The sequence below is a fragment of the Hesperophylax consimilis genome, chromosome 4 (genome assembly GCF_061612785.1).
Source record: "Hesperophylax consimilis isolate HC1 chromosome 4, BYU_Hcon_1.0, whole genome shotgun sequence".
In the NCBI taxonomy this organism is placed as follows: domain Eukaryota; kingdom Metazoa; phylum Arthropoda; class Insecta; order Trichoptera; family Limnephilidae; genus Hesperophylax; species Hesperophylax consimilis.
The window spans coordinates 26576035-26595136 of NC_142839.1; the positions used below are offsets into that span (position 1 = coordinate 26576035).

Genomic DNA, 19102 nt, shown 5'->3' on the forward strand with positions numbered 1-19102 from the left:
CTACAGTGTCCATAATCAGGGCAGAAGTGTGGATTAATGATGGATATTGCAATGCTGTCAGAAACGTTGGCTAAAGAAGAAGATAGAGCAACACGGCATAATACCCCAACAATAAATCACTTTAATACTTTTGGCGGTGAAAATCTCAAAATCATACCATTATTATTGATATTTTAGCCGCCGACAAGGTTCTGCTTGTATACAGAGAAAGATGGGTAATCCTTATTTATTGAAAATCTACGACTGCAAGCCGCTTTCTGATTGTAAAGTGTTGGAAAATTCGTAATAATATTGGAACACGTGTCCATCCACATGCGTCGGTCTTTATAATATATCAGGACGAAATGCATATGATAGTAAATATTAGGATTTGTATGAACACCTGTTCGGACATCGTGACAAAACATTGTCATTTCTGGTTTAAATGTACTTGTAGAGTTGAAGTTAGCTAGGTTAAAATACAAAATTACGTGAATTTACAAATACATAATATGTAAACTTCATGGTACAATAAATGTATTTTTGTAAATATTTATTTTTTTTAATTTTTTTATAGTGAATACCTCACAAGAGTCCCAACTGCTCCCGTCTGGAGCCAGTGAGACTATGGCATCCCCAATTGGGGATGTTGTGAGGCTGAAGGTAAGTGGGGAAGGGAAAGAGGAAGGTGGGGAAGTACCTGGCTATTCAGATCTAGTCACTAAACACGGCTAAAGCCATTTGGAGCAACGTTTCAATTCTGAATGGTGGTCTTACACCAGGGCGATACTGGTAGTATCTTCCACTCTGGAACGTGCCGCAAATATACTATATATTATTTTAATTAATTAATTGTGAAATAACACAAATTAATCAAATAAAATTTATTTGCGCACGCCGGGTTCGAACCCGCGACCTTCGGAATGGCAGTCCAATGCGTTACCACTGGACTATGCCGGCCGTCAAAATCCGTCAAATAAAATAAATTGCAGCGTTACGAGGTGAAAACAAAAATAACTAAAAACAAAAATAACTAACTAAAAGATCCAGAAAATTGCGCAACTTTCAAGAACTCCTTTTGACAGATATGGCTGCTTCAACACATAGATTTTCTGCTTTATAGTCAAAATACACGACATTACATTATTATCATACTTTACCATGATTTGCACAGAATGCTAGTTCAATTATTATATTAACCCAAAAACCTGATTTGGATGTCTATGTATTAATATTATTTTTTCACTTCTAAAAATAGTTGGATCTAACACAGGATGGAAAGACTTATCAATTGAGATAATCCATCTATGTCAATGAAATCCAGTACTCGCCAAGCTTAACACATTAATTCTTGGACGTATTTCGGCCAAGGAACTAAATAAACTCACGTCACCTTGTCTGCGATGTTCTCCATTTACCAGAAGATGGGTTACTTACGCAAAACGAACTCGATAAAAAAATGGCATACTTATTTACCGCAACCGGAATAAAGTTTCAGATCATAACAGTATCGTAAACATGATTATACGTTGTGTTAGATAATGATACTTCGTAAATAATGTCGATTCGAAAAATTTATTCCGTTTAGTCATCGTCAAATAATGGCTCCCACAGTGATGACATTATTATCAAAACACGGAAGAAAGGCTTGACACACATTTTGCGTCATTATTAAGTTTCTTCGGTTTGTCATGACCGGAACCAGTTATTTGTTGATGTGATTTTGTCACAGGTCATTACACCCGACTGCGACTCACGAACCGATACATCTCTGTAATTGGTTGCATTGTATTCCGTGTTGGACGATTCGGAATATTGTGTCCAATTTAAGATGGTAGACCTATTGTACGTGGAACTTACTAGAAACTCATTCCGTGAAATCAAGTTTTCTTTCGACATCATATAAAAGAGTCATTGTTGTTTCTAAGAGAATGATTGACAAATCGGAATATTAGACCTATTTAAAGTACAATTTAATACATACAAATCTCTTACATAGAGTTAATTTTCAGGATGACATGAAAAAATTTGACAATTTTATTTTCAGATGGTTATTTGATATAATGTATAAGTTTTAAAGATTAGTTAAATATAAAAGATGGGGAAAAATCTTATAACGACTGACGGCGGTTCATACATGGTAAAAACTTATAACGAATGACGGCAGTTCGTACATGGTAAAAACTTATAACGAATGACGGCAGTTCGTACATAGTAAAAACTTATAACGAATGACGGCAGTTCGTACATGGTAAAAACTTATAACGACTGACAGCAGTTTGTAGATGGTAAAAACTTATAACGACTGACAGCAGTTTGTACATGGTAAAAACTTATAACGACTGACAGCAGTTTGTACATGGTAAAAACTTATAACGACTGACAGCAGTTCGCACATGGTAAAAACTTATAACGACTGACAGCAGTTTGTACATGGTAAAAACTTATAACGACTGACAGCAGTTCGTACATGGTAAAAACTTATAACGAATGACGGCAGTTCGTACATGGTAAAAACTTATAACGACTGACGGCAGTTCGTACATGGTAAAAACTTATAACGACTGACAGCAGTTCGTACATGGTAAAAACTTGTAAAGATTGACGGCAGTTTGTACATGGTAAAAACTATAACGACTGACGGCAGTTCGTACATGGTTAAAATTTGTTTGAAACACATTTGAATGTTTAATGAAAATCGATGTGCATATTTTAAGTGTTTTATTTTACGAATTGGCATATACAGATTCTGTTATAGTATACACGCTTACTGGAATTTTCTATTAAAATAAGACCCTTGTATAAAAAAATCAGCGCTCCATTGCTCAAAGAACGCAATCCCAGAGAATTCAATCAAAGAAAAGATAGAGGGCAGACCAAAGAGAAGACATTCAGTAAGTTAAGGTGAAATCCAAAGTAGTTTCGAACAAAAGTAGGAGCACTCGTTTATCGCCAAGCATAGAGAAAAATGAAAAGTTCTCCGTAGGCAAGAAACAGGTTCCTAAATACGAAGAAAACTTGCCATTAATTACGGTGTAACAGGAGAGAAACGTGTAAAATGCGAGCTATTAAAATTATTTCATTTTGTTTAAAATATAATATAAATTTCAAGATAAACTTAACATTGCTGGATCATTATCTTAGTCGGTTTTACGTGTAATAATACATTTCAGATATACGAAACAAAACAGTAATTATTACTGTGTAACTTTGTTCAACATTTTGTTCCCCCTTTTGACAAAACACACTTTTTGTTTGTTATCCGCATAACAGCCCAGAGCATGTGTCATCTCCAAAGGGAATGAATTATTTTCTGAGACTCAAGGAAGCGGAAAAGAAAGAGGAAGGTTGGGAAGTACCTGTCTATTTAGTTCGGGTCACTATTGGCATAAACATAGCAAATGTTATTCAACTAAAGATTCATTTTAATGTTTTAGTTCGAAGCTTCAGTCATTACTTGTATTTATAGCCCTCAATCTATCTTTATAATATTGATTATTGCCTTCCCACGGTGAAGCCTGCAAAATCGATCGCAATCGGATCCTAAAATATAATTTAGACGTCAATTTTGTACCTCCCTCATCCTCCCATCTCCGCTTCCTGCCATAAGGTCTTGTGACCGGTTGGATGAGATTTAAGAGTTTTCTCACGTAAGAATCGTGATAGAGACAGCTTCACACATGTACTGACAATAATACCTTCATCTTGCAAAGATATCTTGTTATGTACGAGTAGTTATTTTCAAGGTCTATTTTAAATAATACCATATTATAACCTTTTTTCTAACACGCGTAAATTACTAATTTAATTAATTTTTGGGATAAAGTCGTAAGTACTTAAACTTGATATATACAGGGTGTATAGGCAAGTACCCGACAAACTTTAACCAGCTATTCATCAGCACATTTGGAGTAAAAAATGTTATGGGCGCTTTGCTGTCCGGTAACATTTTTTTCCGTTAAAAACAAAAAATAAATAAAAAATCCACACTCCGTCACTGTCCTTTGCATTGTTTCTCGTGTTCAACAGCTGTTATTAGCAAGTGTGTCAAAAAGTGTCCTCGCTCTTTCGTACACACTAAATAATAATAGTTAAAAATGAGACGAATGGTGCCGTGCCATTTCGTTGTGATTGTAAAAGCGCGCCAACGTAGGTACGTACGTACATTATTCAACGAAACTCGAACAAAATATTGCCAGACGGGTTTTCAAATTTTGACAAAGGATAAAACATTGGTGACATGTGGTGAATATATGAATAGTAAATTTTTTATTAAAAAAAATGTCACCGGACAGCAAAGTGCCCATAACATTTTTTACTCCAAATGTGCTAAGGAATAGGTGGTTAAAGTTTGTCGGGTACGTGCCGATACACTCTGTATATATTTTTTTATTTTTTATTTGTACAATCATAATATTACAAGCAATCAATGCAATGCTTATAAGAGATAGTCCTACAAAACTGTGACACTACAGCTTGATCACATGTTCTATCTAATCAATTTGCCTTAATATTAATTAATCTATAAGGTCGGATTATTTCATAGAATTTGAACAATTCATCAAATTTCAACATTAATTGGCGAGTTTTGCGAATGTTCTATTCAATTTCTGCTATTATATAATTAAAGGCCAGTTACTTCACAGAACTGAAATACTAATAGAACTGAAATAATAACGGAACTTGAAAATATATTATATAGATTTCATCTGTGACAGGCATTTGCAACAAGCGTTTTAAAAAAAAAAACGCCATCTGTTGGACGTAAAGCAACGCGCGCTATTGTTTCTCTATCTGCACAGACAGACTGAGCCACAGGAATGCGTGGCTGGGTACAGCTAGTAACATACAAATTTCTATTCAGGTACGTCTTGTTTTTTAAAAACAAATTCATATTCTTAGTTACAAAAATAGGTACATTTAACCTATGATACGTTAATATGGATAAATATTTACGTAGTACATTAGGATATTCAAAGTTTTTGTAATTTTGTGAACCTAATTATATAATAACTGAGTTTTATAACTGGATTGTTCTCACTTATGTAAGAACATCTGTAAGACCCACGAATAAATAAATAAGACAAAGATACATAGATTGTTCATACATATATAAATAAGACAAAGATACATAGATTGTTCATACATAAATAAATAAGACAAAGATACATAGATTGTTCATACATATATAAATAAGACAAAGATACATAGATTGTTCATACATATATAAATAAGACAAAGATACATAGATTGTTCATACATAAATAAATAAGACAAAGATACATAGATTGTTCATATTTATTAGCCACAACTTTGTAATTTTGCAGTAAGGCATCTCATTTTCCTAAAAAAAAAATATTAATACACTATTATCATGTATTTAGGCATTCGGCCACCTTACTTGCGCCATAATACAAATTGATTGGAATTGAATATTAAAAGAAAAATGTATATTTAGGATTCAAACAGTTATTTATAAGATAATTACATTATCAAATGACCATATTATGACAAAACAATTAAGTTTCTTCAATAATCTGGATATATAAGCAATTACACATACCTACTACAAGGTAAACGAAAACAAAATAAAGAATAGGATTATTATCAGAACAGCGAAAACAGTAAAAATGAATATTTATAATTTTCACATCAGTCAGGTTAAATCTATACAGGGTGTTAAGGGTCGTACTATACTTAATTTAACCCGTGAATACTGACATTATTTGGGGAAAAAAAATGTTAATTAATTTTGGTCTCCGGTGATTTTTTTTTCAATTTCTAATTCTTCCACACGCTATCACTGGTCACTCAGCACAATAACCGCCCAACCCCTTAAGTCCCGTCCCTAACTGTTAAATACCTATTGATTGTTATGTTTTAAGATGAAAAAAAAGACATTAAAAAAGTCACCGAAGACCAAACTTTCTTTTACATTTTTTACTCTGAATAATGTCAGGAATCACTGGTTTTCTAGGTAAAGTTGAAAATATCCACATCTTGTAGGGTGTTCAATATGTTGCAGATACGTCTCATTACAGATAAAATAATAATACCATAAAAGCAAGAAATTACGATTGTACCATACTCATAGATAAAAGCTTCATTCTTGAGCGTATTGGAAGCTCTATAGAGAGAAGGGTCAGGGTTCACTGACTATGCACCGTGTCCACAAGTGCAATAATGCCGTTAGATGTACAGCGCACTGCAAGTAAACTTTACGCTCTCCGGTCTACGTTTGCTGTTGTTGTTATTACCTGTTGTTACCTGTTATCAGGGCCAATTGTACGCAACGTATAAATACATCTCATTACCACCAGCCTACGACAAGGCATTATTTTAGCTTACCTCATTAAGGAAACTCGAACTTTAGTATTTAGTATTAAGGATTAATAAGTGTGTGAATATATTTAATCGTTAATTTATGTTCTTTTATAAAAAGGTGATGCAAGGTTAAAAAAAAATTAGAAAAAACAAGTCGGCAGCCATTTTGTTCATATGCATTTGTGAAATACTTGCTGGTTTTATGATTGAAAAAAACTTGTCACAGACGTTTAAGACATATATATATATAGTAGTTTGTATGTTTTGAAATCCATTTGTAAAGCAAGTTTTTGTTTAAATTTAACAAAAAATAATTATGCGTTTTTTCTGTTTCTTACGTAGATATGTTATAATTAGAAGGTACATTAACATCTAAAAATACCTCTTCTATTATTCAAATTTGGAATATAATTACGTATTTTTTATTCTATTTTAATAAAGATTGTAAAAACATCTAATCTTGGTCTAAAGTTCACGAAAACAGAATCAATGACACATTTAGTCCAAATGTATTCGTGACGATTTTTTAACAAGGCAGCTGCTCATTTAACTTAAGTATTTTTATCATTAAAAAACTGTTCTTAATGAGGTTAATGTGTGTAAGTTATTAAGGTGCAAAGTACACAAGTGCTGTTGGAAATTTAAACGTAGGTGGGAGCTGGCACTGCACTATCGCGGGGTCTTAACCGGTATACTTCATGTCCATTGCCTGAAAAATAATGCGACAATTCGAGATAGTAACTACACGACTTCCATTTTTTTCGACTGTAGGATATCTAGCACCCTTAACTTCTTTTTTTCTACTATTTCTTATCTCCCCGACTCCCTTCTGCCTCACAAAATTCCCCAATAGGGAACTAACGTCAATTATCTATATTTTTTAATAAACCTTCTAAATTAAATACAATTATATTTTTTAAACTGTTGTTTTCATGGTGAAAATAATTTTCAAAATCAAAATAATAATAATAGGTTTGATTTTTTTAAGTCCGCCAAATCAGGCGAGGTACGCGTGACGTCAGACAAACCTCGGTTTAACAATAAGGCCAATTCCTCAGTGGTAGGAATGAAATCAACAAATCCCAAAATAAATATTATTAACACTGTTAAAACACAATTAAAATTTAATAGACCTTTATAAAATGATTTAAAGTCATTAAAAACGATAAAAACTAACATATAAACCAAACTTACGTAACCTATTTAATCTAGTTTTTGTTTCATCACTTTTCATGACTTAATATATTTTTTTAAAGGTGTGTCGAATTGTTATTTTGATGAGTTATCCGGTCACCAAAGAAGAAATACACATTAATGGGTATTTTAAAACATAAAAACCTTCAAAAGTTATTCCATACTCGTGTGCGAGTCCATGTAGCGCGACTAGGCGCAAGGAATCGAACCCAGGATCTCTTGCCTTACCGCTACAGGCGTTTTAACCACTCGACCATTGGTACCTTGTTATTAAACGTCGTACTTGTCGATCTCGTATTTCAAATTCAGAATTAACAATATTATCTTACACTATTTTTGGCAGCTACCTTTTTGAATGATCACAACTTTCCAATGAATTGGTTTGAAACCTATTTGTGACCGTTATCTTTTTTTTATTTTCTGTGTCTTGTTTAGTTTAGATTTGTTAGTATTATCTTCTTCTATAATGATTTATTACGTTGGTGGGTTTAACATTCAAAAGTTAAAGAAAAGTTGATCTGATAAAAATGAAATATTAATTACTACGTTCAAAATCAGCATTTGTTGATCTATATGCATACGTTGGTGACCGGATAAATCATCACAATGATAATTCATCACATCTTTTAAAAGTTATATAAAGTCATGGAAAGTGATGAAAAAAAAACTTTATTAACTGGGTTAAGTAGGATAGGTTAAAAGAATTATTTTTAACGTTTCTAATGACTTTTTATCACATTTTAATGTGATGTGTTGAATTGTCACTGTGTTGAGTTATCATGGAACCGCGTACGTTATATATATTTGAAGTTCCTACTTACTGATCATAATACTCTCTTTCTCCAAGACAGCACTTACATCACCAGGGTGGAGACTTTTCACTTTGGAACTAAGTACATACACAATCTTTATAATTAGCTTTAGAATAAACATAATACCCACATAAATGTACCTTTTTTAAAATTCGTTGGCTTTGAACACTCGATAACTGATTCTGTGCCAAAGGTCTTAAAGTTGTTCAGGACACTTACAGAGGCAGTCAGTTCAGTGGTTTAGAAAAGCATCTCTTGGCTAAACGCGTAACAAGAAAAAAGCTCATCTTAAAAACAGATATCAATGACCATGTATCTCTCGTAGATCGCAATATCAGTCTTCAAACAGACCACCCATAGCCATTATTTCAAGAATAGGATATTGATCCTCTCGACCAATCTCGTTAAGAATCATATTTGCATATAATCACCGCTTGAAATGCGACGTATTTCAACGGGGAGGTTCTCCTGATCGGAGATAAATCTCTATCGGCGTGGGAACTGAGAACACAACCGTTATTGAAACACGATTTCGATTATCATTTGATTCATTTGCTCTCGCTGCGAGGCGGATTCAATCTCTGAAAGGGGACGTCATATCTCACTCATTCCACAACACACATAACACCCGCGGCGCAGTTTATCAATACGAACTTGGCTTTTTAAAATTTTATATGCTTTTACGTTCAGCTGGGCTTTAACACAGATTGTAAGAAATATTTATATTTAACTTTTAAGTTATCGAAAATTATACAAAAGCATGAAGTAAGCTTAAAAATAAACATTATTATGAAAATGGAATTATTACAATTTGGAAGAACTTTTAAAATTTCATCGTAATTTTCATTTAGGATTCCCAGGAGGATAAATGTAATGCACGCAGGTCATGAATGATGGCTGAAGTATAAAAGGCCGGTACGCCTGTTAGTCGCCCTCTTACATTTGGCTGTATAATAAATACTCATCGTCTCGAAGCCTATATTTATTGTACTATCCATCTACAAAAACACTGTTGCCATCATCATAATATTAATAATAATCCTCATAATCATAATAATATTAATACAATCATAATAATAATCATAATAATCATAATTAATATCATCATCGTCATGATAATCATAATAATTGTCATTATAATCATAATAATATATTATTTTTATTTTGGTATAATATTTTACATTTCATAGTACAATCCAGTAATGTTGGCTTCACTGGGTGGCTTACCCGTGCTGAGGCCTAATAATAATTATCGTAATCATCATAATCATAATTAATATTCAAAAATCTGTTAATGAAAAAATAAGAAAATACACAGTTTTTATAAAATGAGATAAAAAGAATTTGGCATTCTCAGACTCTAAAAATATTACCATTCGTTATTTCAGCTAGGTACTTGCATTATACCTAGCTCTCTCATTAAAAATTTTGGCGTATTAGATCTATCAAAAATATTTATATGTAAAAATGCAAAAATCAGTCATTTTAAATACATGTAGGATAACGAAAGATTTTTTAAATATTTATGTTGAGGGATCAGTAGGATTTATAGGCCCTGTTAGGAGTTCTACCGAGCCGAACCCTCTGATATGAAAATATCTGGAGTCGGTGAATTATTTTCCCATTTGATCTCTGGTGAGTTGACGTGTTGTTCTTGTATTGTTTTGTATTTATTTTGCTTATATAATGCACTTACATAATGTTGGTTGACTAGATGATCATTCGTGGAAAAGTGTGTGGAAGGTTTTAGTTTTTCCTATGGGGAAGATTTAACCCGGACATAAAATCGGAAAATCATCGTAATCACCATAATCATTATAATTATCATCATAATCATAGTGATAATAAACATCAGAATCATAATAATTATCATCATAATCATAGTGATAATAAACATCAGAATCATAATAATTATCACCATAATCGTAATAATTATCATCATAATCATGATAATCATCATAATTATAATCATTATCATCATAATCTTAATAATAATCATACGTTCATTACAATAAACATGAAAATAATCTAATTTTACTTGTACTTATTGACCGGTTCATAAGTTGACCATACAAGAAGCAGAGTACCGTAAATAATAATTATTATGAATAACATATAATAAGCAAAATGACACGTTTAGTATTTTGTTGCTGGACCTATTTTGAAATGCGGGCTTTTAGAACAGGAAAAAGCTTTGGATAGGTACCTTTCGTTTTACGGTGCCGCTTGAACATTATAAAAAGCGCACTTGTTTCATCTTTGCGGTGGGCCTCTTCCTTCGTAATTAAATTCTTTGAACTATGAATATAAAATATTTTACGTTTTATCTCTATCATTATAATTATAGCCAAAGGCACCAGGCGATATTCCGAGAGAAATAATGAGGTGCTTCCGTATCAGAGTACGTAATAAAACCGGTCCAGTGATCACAGAAATAATGCAATTTTTTGGCCGAGATGGTATCTTTAAATTGAAAAAAAAAACTCGCAAAAAAAGTATAAATAGATAATTGAAGTATCTGGTGGCCGATTTTGTAATTAAGAGAGAATATTATTATATTGTACAGACCATAGGCAATTTGTTATCCTAATAGATACGATGTCTATTCTATTAAGATCGACAAAAGTTTATTTAGCATTGAATACATCTGTATTTTGCCTGCACGAACAAAAATGATTATTGCAAATTATTCGTAATCCGGTTAAAACGGGATTGTAGGCCCTTAAGGAATGAATCGATAGGTTTTCTGATAAAGTTTTAGTAACATGCGAATGTATTATCACGATGTCCGAACACGTGTTGCATGCATTTCGTCATTATATATTGTATTATCCATGCAAATGCAGGTTCGTGAAAAGGTGTTTCGATATATTAGGAATTTACTAAAAGTTAATCAGGAAACGGCCTACAATCACGTGTTTAACTGGATTACCAATAATTTGGAGAGATTATTAATAAATTTTCAATAATAATTTTTCTTCTTTTATAAAAACATTATGCCAGGTTTTCCTTTGTCGAAATTCATTTTCTGGTTAAATTCCAGTTCATCACTGATAAGTACCTATCTAATTCGATCCCTAACCCTGAGCTTAAATTTAGTGTTTTTGACTCGTGTTTCTAATCTATTTCAAAAGACATAGACCACCTATCAAAGTAGAAACAGCTTTCTTGACTTTATTTAACTAGATCTAAATAACATAGGTAGGAGCTTCTCAATCTCACTTCTGTATCTAAATGGGTAGGAGCTTCTCAATCTCACTCGGGTATCTACATAGGTAGAAGCTTCTCAATCTCACTCAGGTATCTACATAGGTAGAAGTTTCTCAATCTCACTCGGGTATCTACATAGGTAGAAGCTTCTCAATCTCACTCAGGTATCTATATAGGTAGAATATTCTCAATCTCACTTAGGTATCTACATAGGTAGAAGCTTCTTAATCTCACTCAGGTATCTACATATTGAAAAAAAAAACATATTGTTTCATTTTATTTACTTTGAAATGGAAGGTGTAACAGAAAAACTTGAAACAGGACAACTCGATCAAGTTGGTTAAGGGTTGTCCCGGTAAGACAGCGACCCTGAGTTCGATTCTCAGTTGACACCGTTACCTTTTTTTATTTTTCAGTATTAGATTTAAAAGTATGATCTTCTTTTTCGATGACTTATTATTTATTTAGGTAAATTGGCAGAATAACCATTACGAGTTTGCTTGCAGTTGACAAACCGATCCCTGTACAGTCATGCCGTAACACATTCTACAATTACCCGCGGCATTACAGTTATTTCCATTATTATTATTTACACCCGCGACATCAATGGCGATGGTCCCACTGCAACTATTTAACGCGGTAATTACCTCAGCCACTTACACTGTAACACTTTCCGACAAAAAATACACACGGGATCCAGAAACAGCTGTCGGTAAATAAAATGTGTTTATATGTTGTCCTAGTTTTTGTCCTAGACCTCCGGGATTTAAGCTCCCGCATTCCGAATTTCTACAGATTTATAACATATATCTCTTGACCACTTAGGATGGGTTCTTTCGCAGAATTTGAACAATAAATTCACCAAATTTCTAAGTTCTATAAAGGTTCTTTTCAAGTTTGGTTATTATATCATTATTGGCCAGTTGTTTCACATAAGTGAAATGATGGAAGAACTTGAATATAACTTTCACAGAACTTGAAAATCGACTTTGAAATTTGATGAATTATTCAAATTCTGCGAAACAACCCGCCCTTAATCTTTTTAAGTTCCTTAAAAAATATATGTTTTTTTAAAGATAATATCTACATTTGTAATGCCGAAACGGAAATATATGAAATTCAAAATAAGGAAAAAAATCAAAATAAAATAATTATAAAAACATATTTTGTTCTGTTATTTAACGTCTTCAGTGCGAAAAAATGCATTCATACACATTCGGTGTATATTTAAATGCAGATTAGGCATTTGTCGAGAGATTTTTGCTGTATTTGAAAAGTATGATGTTTTATTAAATATTTTCGCAATATTCGCTCAATTATTTTCGTTATTTTTTAATATTAGCGCGCTCCCTCTTACATTCGTATTTACATATCTCCACATCAAACCATCTTCTTCTTGTTTTTGAACACTTCCTACGGAGCCTTAAGTAGTTAGTTACCAATAAAATAAGAGTGATTTCAATTTGCTCGTGATAATTCTTATATAAAAAAATTATAAACATTGTATTTAACTACGATATTGACTAATAAACTAGTCAGTTTATATTGACTAATAAATTGACCCCCCACCATACGAAAGAAGAAGATTGACTAATGGCGATGTAACACTTCGGAAAAAAGTACTCAGGGGATTTAGAATCAGCTGTCGGTAAGAAAAGTGTTCATCTTCGTTATAGACTTAGTTTGAGTAATTATTACTAATCGAAGAGTTTGGTTTCAATTTGTAGCTCTGATATCGAACATTGTATTTAACAACGATATTGACTATTAGCGATGTAAATTTATGGTAAATAGAAACAGAGGGTTTTCGTAACTATTATAGACCTCCGGGATTTGAGTTATTACTCGAAAGGGATCTGAAAATAATCATCGTATTTAACAACGATATTGATTATTGGCGATGTAAATTTGTGGTAAAAAGAAACAGAGGGTTTTCGTAACTATTACAGACCTCCGGGATTTGAGTTATCACGCGAAAGAGATCTGAAAATAATCATCGTATTTAACAACGATATTGACTATTGGCGATCTAAATTAATGGTAAAAAGAAACAGAGGGTTTTCGTAACTATTATAGACCTCCGGGATTTGAGTTATTACTCGAAAGAGATCTGAAAATAATCATCGAATTTGACAACGATATTGACTATTGGCGATGTAAATTTATTGTAAAAAGAAACAGAGGGTTTTCGTAACTATTATAGACCTCCAGGATTTGAGTTATTACTCGAAAGAGATCTGAAAATAATCATTGTATTTAACAACAATATTGACTATTGACGATGTAAATTTAAGGTAAAAAGAAACAGAGGGTTTTCGTAACTATTATAGACCTCCGGGATTTGAGTTATCACTCGAAAGAGATCTGAAAATAATCATTGTATTTAACAACGATATTGATTATCAGAAAATAACACTTTTGGAAAAAATTACGTACATATTTTAGATTCAGCTACTGCCAGAAGTTATATATATATATATATATATATTATGTTTTGTCTCAGATTTTGTCCTAGACTACCAGGATTTGAGTTATTGCTACTTGAATGAGTTGTATTACAGTTATGATACAGAAAAAAAAATTGTTACAATATAAAACGTTTAACCGGATTTTTAAAATTAGTAGCACTTTTCAGTATTTCTGTGTAAGATGGGATAGCTTTGATAAATTCTTTTATGTTTGGAAATTGAACATTTCGTGATATAACGTGGAGGTGACTTATTATAAGAAACCCTTGGAAACGACATACTGAAATCACGTCAATCATGATCAAGCAAATAAAAATTATAAGTTTTAATTTGATTTTTTACGTATCTTTTGATTACAGGTACATATTAGTAGTAATTGATCAAATTCAAATTTTAATATTACATACTTAGTTTGTAATTAACTATTTAATTTCATAAAATTAACTAACAAAAAATATATATTTTTCTTCTTTTACCATATCCTCTTGAAATATTATATCTGCATTCGAACCACCAACAGATTATTGTCGCAATTTATTATGTTCCTTCGCTTGCAATATTATCAGCTCCGTTTACTCCAAATGAATAAAATTACTTCATGTACTTATACCACCTACTACCTACTAATTAATCGAAATGTAATAATATTATTTTTGTTTTACTTTTATTCTTAAATTAATATTAAATGTAAATAAATATATTCTTAAATTTATTTACATTTACTGTGTATCTAATTTATTAACTGCTATTGTAGTCTATTTTCACTATAGTATATACCTACTTTTGTTATCATGCTATATACATTTTGTTTATTTCTTACCTTATAAATAAAAACTTGCTTTCTTTTCTTTACCCAATATAATATATTGTAATGGCACTACTCCCCAACTCAAACACGAGAAACGTTTTTCTCTATTGAATTGGGTAGTTACGTTAAAAAGAAAACATTTTATTGTAATTTAGTTTTTTTAGTATAACATATTTATGTTTTTATATAAAAGAAATATATTTTTAAATAAAATAAAATGTTTTGGATTTTTAATAAAACATTTTACTCGAATTCCTCCATAAAATTAAGAGCAATTTGCCACATTTCAAAATAATAACGGATAGAAAATCCTAAATAAATTATCCAAATTGATTCGGTGTACTAGATGAGATCTGTTGTAATTAGTTCATGGCAGCTCTGATTTCAGCATCGATGTTTTGAGTCAGATTTTTTAAAACATTTCAACTATTTTATTTGTTAAATTACGAGCACTTTGCAGCGTTGTGCGATCACTAACATTGATTTTTTTATTGGGTTCTAAATATGCATGTGAATATTTACAAAATTAGCCAAGACAGAATAGTTTTTCTTTCTAATCTGTTTATATCGACAACAACAAAAAACAAGGCAAATCATTTAAGAGGAAGCTGCAAGCCAAAAATGTGTACATTCTACTTCCTTATATCGTCATGAATGTGGGTAATAACCATTAAAATCGCTTGGCAAACGGAGCCTAAAAATGCTACATTTCAAGCACAAAAATGGTTTTTATTTATTTTGTAAAATAAATTATAAGAAAACAAAAAAGTTAATCAAAGGAAACTGTCACAGATAATCTTAGCTATAATATTATATATTTTTAAGTTGTTTCGTTTATGTTTTCATACATTAATATTGAATTTTTTTTTTTACTTTAGATTTAAATTTTATATTGAGTAATTAAAATTTTTATTTGAATTCTACTCAAGCGAAACGATAGGAAAAGCATCAATTTATCTAAAGCAAATTTTTTTGGTCTTCATAATGTAAACCAATTTGTTATTAAGACTAATCGAAAATAGTGATTTAACATTAAGCTTCGCCTTAAGTAAATGTTGCTTTTAGGAAGTTAATGATCGTATATTATTTACAATTCATCTTAATAATATAATTCGATGAAATATCGATTTCCGCGGTTAGATTTATGAAAATGTTTGTATTTAAAAAAAATATTTTTATCAACATTTTTTTCCAATTTTTCGGACAATAGAATTTAGATATTAAAATATTAATTTGTGAAACATTTTGTGACCCTTCCGAAACGTATTAGATAAACACTATATACTCGTACGAAAATCAGGGCTTAAATTATACAATATGGCCAACACGAAGGTTTATGCATCGCAAAAAAGCGCAACGTAAAATAGTTGGTATCTGTTTATGAAGCTCCTTTGGTGAAGCATGTATTTAAAATTTAACTGCACTTTTAGTTCTTCCCGTGGGTGCATTTCAGGGAATGTGGTGTGAGACTTGACTTTATGATCACAGAACAATGCACATATTTATATTATGCATGTTTCTATATTATGACGTTAAACACTACCATTTGAATAGATTTCAAACGAATTCTCATAATTTGATTTATATTGGTTTGTTTACTAAAAATACGTTACATTTACAATTCATAAATAATAATAGTTTTATTTTGTAATGATATGTGACTAACACACGGTTAGAGTAGCGTGTTTGCCCAAATTCACACTGACAAAGAGGCGAAAGATCACCATTTACAACCAAAACGTTGCGCTTTGCTTGAAATAGCTTTGCCCGTATTTGAATAGCCATCTATTTCCCAACCTTCCTCTTTCCGATCTCCTTTATCCCCACTACATTCCCGATTGTGGATGCCTTAGTCCCACTGTCTCCGGACAGTGTGGTCTGTTTGGAGTCACGTGCGGTATTCACATAAATTAAAAAAAATGATGAAATAAACCTCATAACTCATGCACTTATTAATTATCTCCTTTATCCTGCAGTTTAGTTTTTTAGGCTATGTTAGGCTATGTCAGATTAGCTTAGATAACGAAGGATAAATTGAACTTCTATTTCGTTTGCTTCCGATCTGTTCGCTGTACAATAATTTACTAATTTTTTTGTTGTTGTTATAATTGCAGGAGCGGAGAACGGTCTTGTCAGTAAATTATTGATATCTCACATCTCGTCATCATGGAGACCTGGCTCGTCGACGTCAAGAGAGTGAAGATCCCCCGCCCCAAGTTCGGGTCCAGGTATCCTTCAGAGCCACCGAAGGACTACTTTGAGGATGGGGAGGACAAGAAAAAGATAGTCTCGGACATGGAGAAAGACATCCTAAAAGCAACCGAAGAAATCAGAAGAACGCTGCAGGAGAAGCTGTGATAAAATTTAATGTTACTCTAAGTTATAAGATATGTTATTAGAAACATAGGTAATGAATGAATGCATATATATATATTTTTTAATTGTGAAATGACGTGGAAGAGAGGCTGAAAAAAAAAATCGGCAAGTATCTTGCTGCTCAGACCTGGTTACTACGTATTAGCATAGCGAAAGCAATGTAGAATTATTTTGCCATTTGGATTATAAGCCTGCCCACTGTCGCCGATCTACGCCCAAATTGCACGGACTATCAAAACGGCGGAGCCAATGAGAGTCACGCGTTTGGTGTGTAGGTTAAAACAAATGCGCATCACCGCAGTTTGCAGTAGGAATGTAGGAATAGGTGTATTGTTAACAGTGACCACAGGGCTAAGCTTGACAGTTCACGGTATCCGGAACTAGACGGCTATACCTAAAGAAAACGCCGAAAACCACATTATGTTAACTTATTATTATTCTGAAATGCCGTCCCTGAGATAATTAACAATTAAGGAAAGCTCTTATTTTAAAGGAAAATATTATATTTACCCCTCTAAATTCATTAAGGCGATGCACCACGTCGTGTAATGTTTGGAATCAGGCCGCTAACAATAACACTCCTTATGGAGATAGCGATAAGGTTTAAATTCCCGCTTAACACCAGCTCCATTTTTGACTTATGTTAGAAAAAAAATCGCCAAAAAATGTGTTTATTTTTATTTTGCGAACCACAATCACAAATATTTAAATTTTTTACTATAATTTTCCAAAAACTTCAATTTCCCACAATATTCAATAAACCAAAACCGAAAGAGGGTTCGTAAGTAGTAGATTTTGAGCTTTAAAGCAGTTTTTATAGGTCTGATACTTTTTTCTGTGCGTGTAAAAAGACTTAAACTTGACGAAGAAAAAGGACCCATAAAAACGCTCTATTATTTTAAAGGCCAAGATGTGTTTTAAACGCAGTACTTAAGGCTGGCCGCATACATACGTTTTTCGTATTCCGACATCTCCGTATTCGGACATTTCCGTATTTCCGTACTTTTCCGTACTTCCGACATTTCCGTATTCGGACATCCGAATGCACGGAATCAGTAGAAAATACATTAACTGCCGCACACGTTCGTTTTAGTTCCGAACGGAACAAATTCCTTACGCACGTTCCGAATGCCAGCCGGCGCGTTCGGAGAAAACGAATGGAAAAAACCTAATGACGTCATGTGGAACGCAGCTATTGCATACAGTTTGTTTGTGCCGACGCAAACGTACGGAAATTTCCATTCGTAATTCAGTGTTGCCAACGGATCTTGACCTAATATCGCCGTTTCTCATACATAAGGTAGCGTAAAGTAGCCGAATTTGCTGTTAGGTGGGACATGTTTAAAATTGATGTTTTTACGTGAAAATAAAAAAATTTCGTGGGGGGGGGTGGCTAGAGAATTTCAAGAAAATATAAAATTTGTCCCCAGAAAAATAAATTTCATGGGGGGGGGGGGGTGGCTAGAGAATTTCGGGACATGTTTAAAATTGATGTTTTTGAAGTAGCTTAATTGGCGACCAGTCGCCTTTTAGATTTTTTTGGCGCCGATTCTCGCTCTGAGTAGCCTAAATGGCGATATATCGCCCTTGTTGGCAACACTGGTTCTGACGTTTATACATTCCGAATGAAGAAAAACGAACGTTTGCGCTAGTCTCACGGAATTCCGAATACGGAAAACGAATTCGTAAATCGAATACGGAAAACGTATGTATGCGGCCAGCCTAATTCAAGCATCTAAAATAATTTTAGGCGATCAAAATTCAAAAATAAAAACTAATGATTTTGCATTACTTCGTATTGCTTCGCCTTAAGGATCAAATAAAACGAATGAATTCGACATATATTTATATTTTATAACTAATCCACTGTATTTAATACTTTGTTTTCATGTTTTAATGCCTTAGTTATTAGTTATTACCTCCATATACTA

At 32.5% G+C, this 19102-nt stretch overlaps 1 protein-coding gene across 1 annotated transcript in view; it reads left to right on the top strand.

The window, feature by feature from the left end:
* Positions 1-18529, top strand: part of LOC149424475 (uncharacterized) — a 45851-nt gene extending 27322 nt beyond the window's left edge. Inside the window, exon 2 of the mRNA XM_089651612.1 lies at positions 16910-18529. Coding sequence (XP_089507738.1) covers positions 16962-17153 — 192 coding nt within the window. The 5' untranslated portion in view covers positions 16910-16961 and the 3' untranslated portion in view covers positions 17154-18529. The remainder of the gene's footprint in view (positions 1-16909) is intronic.
* Positions 18530-19102: the final 573 nt, after the last annotated feature.